We start from the raw sequence: 8,999 nt of genomic DNA, 5'->3' as shown, positions 1-8,999 counted from the left end.
GAGACCCAGAAACATACCCACGTGTGGTTAGAGCGCTCGATCTCGGAGCAGAGATAACAAGAACTCGGGGTCCTAGATTTTAAAGAAACACAAGTGGGCCGTCATAAAACGAGCAACTGACCCACCGATGTCTCCGCTAACAACTATCAACAAGTAACCATGATACCCTCAACAGATATAACCATAAACCATGTGTCATGTTCCCCAACAGATAACCCGATAAGATAGCGATACTTGATATGAGATATAAACAGCACTAGCATGCACTACGACTCGCAAGGCAGACCCGATAACCAAACAACAGCTGTAGGAGGTTGGTGGTTGGTGGTGGCAATATAGGCTGCTTGAGGTAACAAGTGGAAGGAACACGTGACAAGAACGCAACTTAAGGATAGCATGAGGGAGAAGGCAAAATAAAATAGGTGAGCGACTTCTGCAGGGGCAGGAGTATAGGGGAAATGCTTGCCTGTTAAAGCTTGCCGAGGAACATCCGGAGAACTTGTCATATCTCACCACACCACTTCGTGATCCTATCCGGGAAGAAGCAAATGCTGGAACAAACAACGTATGCAAGTCTTACAACTACGGAAGAAGAACCGGCATGATCAAGATGATATGCAATGACATGGCAAGGATGATGCGATGCACTTATCCATATTAATCGGAACCGGAGTCCCGGACAAACAATTAGGTTGGAGTTGCATTTCTACCGGCAAATTTAAGGGTTGTTTAGCATGGCAAAACATGGCAGGGGTGCGCTACTTCAATATTAAACGAAGCGGGGAAAACCATTGGAAATCCAAAATACTCCGCATATATGTTAGGTGACATGCACAAACTATCACGGAATGACATGATGCCGAATGCAAACAGATGAATGGATGGCATATTAATGTTCCTCTCATTTTTCTGATCAGTTTTCATTTTATTTGGAATTATAGTTTGGGAGATATGAATTTTTCAAGTTTTAAACTGTTTCAGCAATTTTCAGGAAAACAGAGAAAGCAGCTCGACGTTTCTCACCGAGAGGAAAACAAGCCGCAGAGAAAGACAGTCGGAACCCAGGAAGTGCTGATGGGGCGGCTGACTGGACTGCGGCTCCTAGGACGTTTTGCACCAGAGGAAGGGCTAGCCTGAGCCAAAAACGAAAAAGGCCCCAGCTGTCAGCGAACAAAGAATCAATGATTAAAAAGAAGTGGCTTTGCATGTCCAGGGAATAGAACTTGGGATCTCCCGACTCGAAGCACAAGGATCAACCCACATGGGCTACTTCGCTGATGACGAAGAGATTAAGGCGCAAAAGAATTTGACCCGCACCTAAAGCTTGGAGCTTTGGAGGACTGTGCTCGCGGGGTGAGGCTGCTGCAGAGAAACTCTTGGCGGTCGAGGAAGGCAGCGCCGGTTTCCTGTCAGCGAGGAGCGCAGACGTCCAGGAAAACGAGCAGCGCACGGGCTCAAGTTCGCTGCCGTGGCGTTCATGCTGCACACACGGGGAGGAAAACGCAGCGACGGCGTCAGGCTAGGAACGACCACGAAGACGAGATGAGGGCAGAGAACTCACGGAGCACGCGACCAGCAGCGCAGGTCGAAGAGGCGCCGGGACAGCTTGCAGAACATGGCAAGGGCGGCGGCCAGAGACGGAGATCTTGGCGACGGGGTCGCGGATGTCGGAGACGAACTTGACGGCGCGCGGCCGCGTGCAGCGACGGAAACGAACAGAAGAGGCGGCCGGTGTCTTGGAGGACGAGCCGACGAGGACGACGAACAACCTTGGAGGACGAGGAAGCAGGCGGGATGAGGCGACCGGAGGCGGAGACGCGCGAAGCAGAACTAGGCAGCGTCGACCTCGCAGAACACCTGCGCGAGGCGGACAGAGACGGAGGCGTGCTCGGCGGCGGTCGAAGACGAACGGCGCCAGGACGGAGGTACAACGTTGTGCAGAGCATGGCGCCGGACTTGGTGGCGGCGCAGCGCCCGAGTTCGCGGAGGGAAACCACCGGCGGTGAGGAAGAGCGCCTGCATCTGGGGATTGGCGTGTGCTTGCTCACGAGCAGGGCGCGCATGCGAGCTAGAAGGAGGCAGGGACGAGAGTGGCGGTGGGGAAGGAAAACAGCAGGGTCTAGGGTTGCAGGGGTAGGACGTGGGAGGATTTATATGGAGGAGGTGCGATGCATGGTGGCCGTCCCATCACACTGCAGGGCGACGTGGCTGCTGCCGATGTACTGCCGTACAGGTTGAAGACGAGCCTCGGTGCAGCGATATTACCAGGAGAGTTGGGCTGGAGAAACAGATGGGCTGGTGTCTGGTGGTTAGAAAACAATGGAGGTGGGCTGCAACGTGAGATGGATCAAGATCCGAGTTGGGCTGAAGGGAAGGAGCGACCAGATTGGGAAAAGGTTAGAAAAAAAAAACGTGGATGAAAGTTTGGGCTGACTCGTTTTTGGATGGTTTTGCTCCCGTGACTTCTTTAATCTTCTTCAGAGTAGCTTCTCCCTTCATTTCTTTATCTTGCTGAAATTCTTGGCCAAAGAAGAGGATGAAAAGAGGGATTTTGACAGATTTGGAAAACTATATCTTGATTTTAGAATAATTTGCAAAGTTCCAAAATTTTTGTTTTGGTTTTATTTAAAATAAGAAAAAGGATAAGGGAGGGTTTTATGGAACCATATGAGAGGGAAAAATATTGAAATAGGGTTTATCAAAATAATTTTATTAGTGAAAACTTGGGTATGATGTACGCATGATGCCATGATGATGCACAAAAGAAAAAGAGCAAACAAAATCTAATAGGTAATAGGGGTACTACCAGGGCCGTTACAATCGACACCACTAACAAGGGATCGCGCCCCGAGATCCCACGTCCAGGTGCGGGGGAAGAGAGGTGAACTATCGGATCTTCAGGCGACGTGTCGATCTCCTCGACACCACTAACAAGAAGTCTTTCTCCATGTAGAACGGTCGACACCACCAACAAGAAGTCGTTGTTCCGCTGTTGATGATGCGCTTTCGTCGAGACCTCCGAAGATCAGGCCTAATAGGTGAGGGCAAAGATCGTCCAAACCACGTCAAAACCTAAAACTCAGAGAAACTCAGATAAGAGAGAAGACCCAAAACTCGCAAAGGTGAGATGAGAAAGAATAAAGGTAAGGAGAAAAATCAGAGCTAATCAGAACTATCCAACGAGTTTTTGAAAGTAGTTTGGACTCTCTAAACTCAACGACCATTGGCAAGGTTATCCTAAAGGCTGGACTAGTGGGGTACCGTCAACCTGAGGCTCTGATACCAACTTGTGACGCCCCAAAACCGGTACCATGAGGACCCCAGCAAACCCGCCGAAATCCGCACGATATCGATTCTAGGAGACGCACCACCAAGCGCCTCGTACACGCCGAAGCATGCACGCGATGCGGGTGGAATCAATCACGAGAGGTAACATTACAACAGGATTACAATAGAGCCCACAAGAAACGTATATATTACAACAACGACTCGAACGAGTCAAGATACAAATAGATACATACAAAGATCCAAATCATACAGAAGATCAAATACGTCCGAGTACGGACAAGATACAAATTTTGGACTAAGAGTCCTGAAGATAACCAGTGGCGTCCATAACCCTGCCCAGGCCAAGCCGGAAGGGTAACCTTGCTAACGTCGTCTTCATCGTACCGGTCTTCATACCTGCCCGGTTATATCCCGTAGAAGCAGCAATAAGTACGGATTCGTACTTAACAAGACTTCAAGACGTATAAGCATTCGTCAACCAGTCGTCCTTTGTACTTGAGGCACGCAGGGGACTTAGAGGACGCAAGAGGAACGTCATAGGCAATATGGTGGGGTTAAGCGGCAACGCGCAAGCACTAAAAACCTATAGAGACACTCTACAACATTCGTCTAAACAGAGAAGGTGAGAGAGCGCATAAACTAACAGTTCTATACTCTGCAAACATAACACAGCCGATACGTTCCCCCCTCGCAAGGAAGTACTTACAAGGGCACTCACACGGTTGTCAAGTTTTAACCATTTATCATTAGAGTTGTGCTAACTTACTATGCAAGTTATTATTAATAAACAACAGGTGTAAGTTGTCTATGGTCAAGTCATACAGCTCCAAGTCGTTCATAACCGCGGACACGGCTTATCGATAAGATTTAACCCTGCAGGGGTGCCCAAATGTGCCCACACGCACGATCAACCCACTTGCGACAGGTGGATATCACGACTCACACTCTCCTTCACGACAACAATGTCCAGGAAGCCACCTAACCAAGTTGAACCCGTATCGAAGTCCGGCCGTATCTCCGAAGCGGACTTAGCTATGTGTGTCAACGTGCTAGGTGGTTTAAACACACACTGGGGCGATAAACCACTTCGCAGAGGCTCCACGACCTATACGTGCATACCAGAAACAAGGGATACAAGGCACCCAGGGGCTTCCCAAAGTAAATAAGTAACAGGCTGGCATGCACGCAACAACAAATGGTAAAACATTGCAAACTAGTTGTGGCCACTGGAAAAAGCTGTAGATTCCGGCAGTGGTCGAGGGGAGACCCAGAAACATACCCACGTGTGGTTAGAGCGCTCAGTCTCGGAACAGATAACAAGAACTCGGGGTCCTAGATTTTAAAGAAACACAAGTGGGCCGTCATAAAACGAGCAACTGACCCACCGATGTCTCCGCTAACAACTATCAACAAGTAACCATGATACCCTCAACAGATATAACCATAAACCATGTGTCATGTTCCCCAACAGATAACCCGATAAGATAGCAGTAACAGTAACGAGATATAAACAGCACTAGCATGCACTACGACTCGCAAGGCAGACCCGATAACCAAACAACAGCTGTAGGAGGTTGGTGGTTGGTGGTGGCAATATAGGCTGCTTGAGGTAACAAGTGGAAGGAACACGTGACAAGAACGCAACTTAAGGATAGCATGAGGGAGAAGGCAAAATAAAATAGGTGAGCGACTTCTGCAGGGGCAGGAGTATAGGGGAAATGCTTGCCTGTTAAAGCTTGCCGAGGAACATCCGGAGAACTTGTCATATCTCACCACACCACTTCGTGATCCTATCCGGGAAGAAGCAAATGCTGGAACAAACAACGTATGCAAGTCTTACAACTACGGAAGAAGAACCGGCATGATCAAGATGATATGCAATGACATGGCAAGGATGATGCGATGCACTTATCCATATTAATCGGAACCGGAGTCCCGGACAAACAATTAGGTTGGAGTTGCATTTCTACCGGCAAATTTAAGGGTTGTTTAGCATGGCAAAACATGGCAGGGGTGCGCTACTTCAATATTAAACGAAGCGGGGAAAACCATTGAAAATCCAAAATACTCCGCATATATGTTAGGTGACATGCACAAACTATCACGGAATGACATGATGCCGAATGCAAACAGATGAATGGATGGCATATTAATGTTCCTCTCATTTTTCTGATCAGTTTTCATTTTATTTGGAATTATAGTTTGGGAGATATGAATTTTTCAAGTTTTAAACTGTTTCAGCAATTTTCAGGAAAACAGAGAAAGCAGCTCGACGTTTCTCACCGAGAGGAAAACAAGCCGCAGAGAAAGACAGTCGGAACCCAGGAAGTGCTGATGGGGCGGCTGACTGGACTGCGGCTCCTAGGACGTTTTGCACCAGAGGAAGGGCTAGCCTGAGCCAAAAACGAAAAAGGCCCCAGCTGTCAGCGAACAAAGAATCAATGATTAAAAAGAAGTGGCTTTGCATGTCCAGGGAATAGAACTTGGGATCTCCCGACTCGAAGCACAAGGATCAACCCACATGGGCTACTTCGCTGATGACGAAGAGATTAAGGCGCAAAAGAATTTGACCCGCACCTAAAGCTTGGAGCTTTGGAGGACTGTGCTCGCGGGGTGAGGCTGCTGCAGAGAAACTCTTGGCGGTCGAGGAAGGCAGCGCCGGTTTCCTGTCAGCGAGGAGCGCAGACGTCCAGGAAAACGAGCAGCGCACGGGCTCAAGTTCGCTGCCGTGGCGTTCATGCTGCACACACGGGGAGGAAAACGCAGCGACGGCGTCAGGCTAGGAACAACCACGAAGACGAGATGAGGGCAGAGAACTCACGGAGCACGCGACCAGCAGCGCAGGTCGAAGAGGCGTCGGGACAGCTTGCAGAACATGGCAAGGGCGGCGGCCAGAGACGGAGATCTTGGCGACGGGGTCGCGGATGTCGGAGACGAACTTGACGGCACGCGGCCGCGTGCAGCGACGGAAACGAACAGAAGAGGCGGCCGGTGTCTTGGAGGACGAGCCGACGAGGACGACGAACAACCTTGGAGGACGAGGAAGCAGGCGGGATGAGGCGACCGGAGGCGGAGACGCGCGAAGCAGAACTAGGCAGCGTCGACCTCGCAGAACACCTGCGCGAGGCGGACAGAGACGGAGGCGTGCTCGGCGGCGGTCGAAGACGAACGGCGCCAGGACGGAGGTACAACGTTGTGCAGAGCATGGCGCCGGACTTGGTGGCGGCGCAGCGCCCGAGTTCGCGGAGGGAAACCACCGGCGGTGAGGAAGAGCGCCTGCATCTGGGGATTGGCGTGTGCTTGCTCACGAGCAGGGCGCGCATGCGAGCTAGAAGGAGGCAGGGACGAGAGTGGCGGCGGGGAAGGAAAACAGCAGGGTCTAGGGTTGCAGGGGTAGGACGTGGGAGGATTTATATGGAGGAGGTGCGATGCATGGTGGCCGTCCCATCACACTGCAGGGCGACGTGGCTGCTGCCGATGTACTGCCGTACAGGTTGAAGACGAGCCTCGGTGCAGCGATATTACCAGGAGAGTTGGGCTGGAGAAACAGATGGGCTGGTGTCTGGTGGTTAGAAAACAATGGAGGTGGGCTGCAACGTGAGATGGATCAAGATCCGAGTTGGGCTGAAGGGAAGGAGCGACCAGATTGGGAAAAGGTTAGAAAAAAAAAACGTGGATGAAAGTTTGGGCTGACTCGTTTTTGGATGGTTTTGCTCCCGTGACTTCTTTAATCTTCTTCAGAGTAGCTTCTCCCTTCATTTCTTTATCTTGCTGAAATTCTTGGCCAAAGAAGAGGATGAAAAGAGGGATTTTGACAGATTTGGAAAACTATATCTTGATTTTAGAATAATTTGCAAAGTTCCAAAATTTTTGTTTTGGTTTTATTTAAAATAAGAAAAAGGATAAGGGAGGGTTTTATGGAATCATATGAGAGGGAAAAATATTGAAATAGGGTTTATCAAAATAATTTTATTAGTGAAAACTTGGGTATGATGTACGCATGATGCCATGATGATGCACAAAAGAAAAAGAGCAAACAAAATCTAATAGGTAATAGGGGTACTACCAGGGCCGTTACATTTCCTCTCTCATAATAACTTTCAGTAGCAACATGACCAAACTCAACAATATAACTATCACATAAAGCATTCTTATCATGAGTCTCATGCACAAAATTATTACTCTCCACATAAGCATAATCAATTTTATTAGTTGTAGTGGGAGCAAATTCAACAAAGTAGCTATCAAATATAGGAGGCATATTGTAATCATAATCAATTTCATCCTCCATAACAGGTGGCAACAAAAGACTACTATCATTATAATCATCATAAATAGGAGGTAAAGAATCATCAAAGTAAATTTCCTCCTCAATTCTTGGGGGACTAAAAAGATCATGCTCATCAAAACCAGCTTCCCCAAGCTTAGAATTTTCCATAGCATTAGCAACAATAGTGTTCAAAGCATTCATATTAATAACATTCCCATTAGTATGCATATAAAGTTCCATGGGTTTTTTAATTCTCTCTTCAAACACATCATGTCCTAATTCAAGATAAAGTTCATAAAGATCTCTCATATTTTTGTTGTTTTCCATTATGCCTAACTAGTGTAAACAAGAAACAAAAAGTTGCAATTGCAGGATCTAAAGGAAATAGCTTCGAGCACACACACAATGGCGCCGAGAAAATCTTTGTTACACGGAACCGGAGTATGAGTGCCTTTTACCTTTCCTCCCCGGCAACGGCGCCAGAAAATAGCTTGATGTCTACGCCCCCTCCTTTTCCTGTAGACAGTGTTGGGCCTCCAAGAGCAGAGGTTTGTAGAACAGCAGCAAGTTTTCCCTTAAGTGGATCACCCAAGGTTTATCGAACTCAGGGAGGAAGAGGTCAAAGATATCCCTCTCATGCAACCCTGCAACCACAAAGCAAGAAGTCTCTTGTGTCCCCAACACACCTAATAGGTGCACTAGTTCGGCGAAGAGATAGTGAAATACAGGTGGTATGAATAAGCAGTAGCAACGGCACCAGAAAAGAGCTTTGCCCAGGACAGTAAACAAGCAGTAGTAACGCAGCAGTAGTAACACAGTAAAACAGTAAACAAGCAGCGATAGCAGTATTTAGGAACAAGGCCTAGGGATCATACTTTCACTAGTGGACACTCTCAACATTGATCACATAACAGAATAGATAAATGCATACTCTACACTCTTGTTGGATGATGAACACCATTGCGTAGGATTACACGAACCCTCAATGCCGGAGTTAACAAGCTCCACAATTCAATGTTCATATTTAAATAACCTTAGAGTGCATGAAAGACCAATACGACTAAACCAAGTACTAACATAGCATGCACACTGTCACCTTCACGCTATGTAGGAGGAATAGATCACATCAATACTATCATAGCAATAGTTAACTTTGTAATCTACAAGAGATCATAATCATAGCATAAACCAAGTACTAACACGGATGCACACACTGTCACCATTACACCGTGTAGGAGGAATAAAACTACTTTAATAACATCACTAGAGTAGCACATAGATAAATTGTGATACAAAACACATTGCAATCATAAAGAGATATAAATAAGCACTTCACTATGCCATTCATAACAGTGAATAAGTATTCTGTGAAATATAGCCTAAGAGACCCACACGGTGCACACACTGTCACCTTTACACACGTGGGACAAGGAGTCTCCGG

At 47.7% G+C, this 8,999-nt stretch overlaps 1 protein-coding gene and 1 long non-coding RNA gene across 3 annotated transcripts; both read right to left on the bottom strand.

Moving 5' to 3' along the window:
* Positions 1-253: 253 nt before the first annotated feature.
* Positions 254-2,499, bottom strand: LOC127294591 (uncharacterized). The gene is made up of 5 exons (XM_071829260.1): positions 2,435-2,499; positions 1,562-2,039; positions 1,318-1,480; positions 1,024-1,133; positions 254-551 (listed from the first exon to the last, which is right to left on the bottom strand). The coding sequence occupies exons 1-4, from the start codon at positions 2,497-2,499 to the stop codon at positions 1,129-1,131; spliced, it is 711 nt and encodes a 236-aa protein (XP_071685361.1). The 3' UTR covers positions 254-551; positions 1,024-1,128.
* Positions 2,500-3,452: 953 nt separating this feature from the next.
* On the bottom strand, positions 3,453-6,035 carry LOC139830563 (uncharacterized). 2 transcript variants are annotated; one of them, XR_011743096.1, is made up of 4 exons: positions 5,866-6,035; positions 5,572-5,681; positions 5,015-5,099; positions 3,453-3,684 (listed from the first exon to the last, which is right to left on the bottom strand). It is a non-coding gene; the product is annotated as an uncharacterized lncRNA (long non-coding RNA). The 2 variants fall into 2 exon arrangements; XR_011743095.1 differs by having other exon boundaries at positions 3,453-5,099.
* Between the last annotated feature and the right edge of the window lie 2,964 nt (positions 6,036-8,999).

Source organism: Lolium perenne, chromosome 4, assembly GCF_019359855.2.
Source record: "Lolium perenne isolate Kyuss_39 chromosome 4, Kyuss_2.0, whole genome shotgun sequence".
Classification (NCBI taxonomy): Eukaryota; Viridiplantae; Streptophyta; class Magnoliopsida; order Poales; family Poaceae; genus Lolium; species Lolium perenne.
This window is presented reverse-complemented; position numbering and strand designations above follow the sequence as displayed.

Excerpts from the sequence above, each read along its gene's own strand:
- LOC127294591 (XM_071829260.1), bottom strand. The coding sequence starts at position 2,499 with ATGAAGGGAGAAGCTACTCTGAAGAAGATTAAAGAAGTCACGGGAGCA. Across the intron at positions 2,040-2,434 it reads GCAAAACCATCCAAAAACGA|CACACGCCAATCCCCAGATG; the intron begins GTCAGCCCAAAC and ends CTCGTGAGCAAG. Across the intron at positions 1,481-1,561 it reads CGCTGCTGGTCGCGTGCTCC|CATGAACGCCACGGCAGCGA; the intron begins GTGAGTTCTCTG and ends CCGTGTGTGCAG.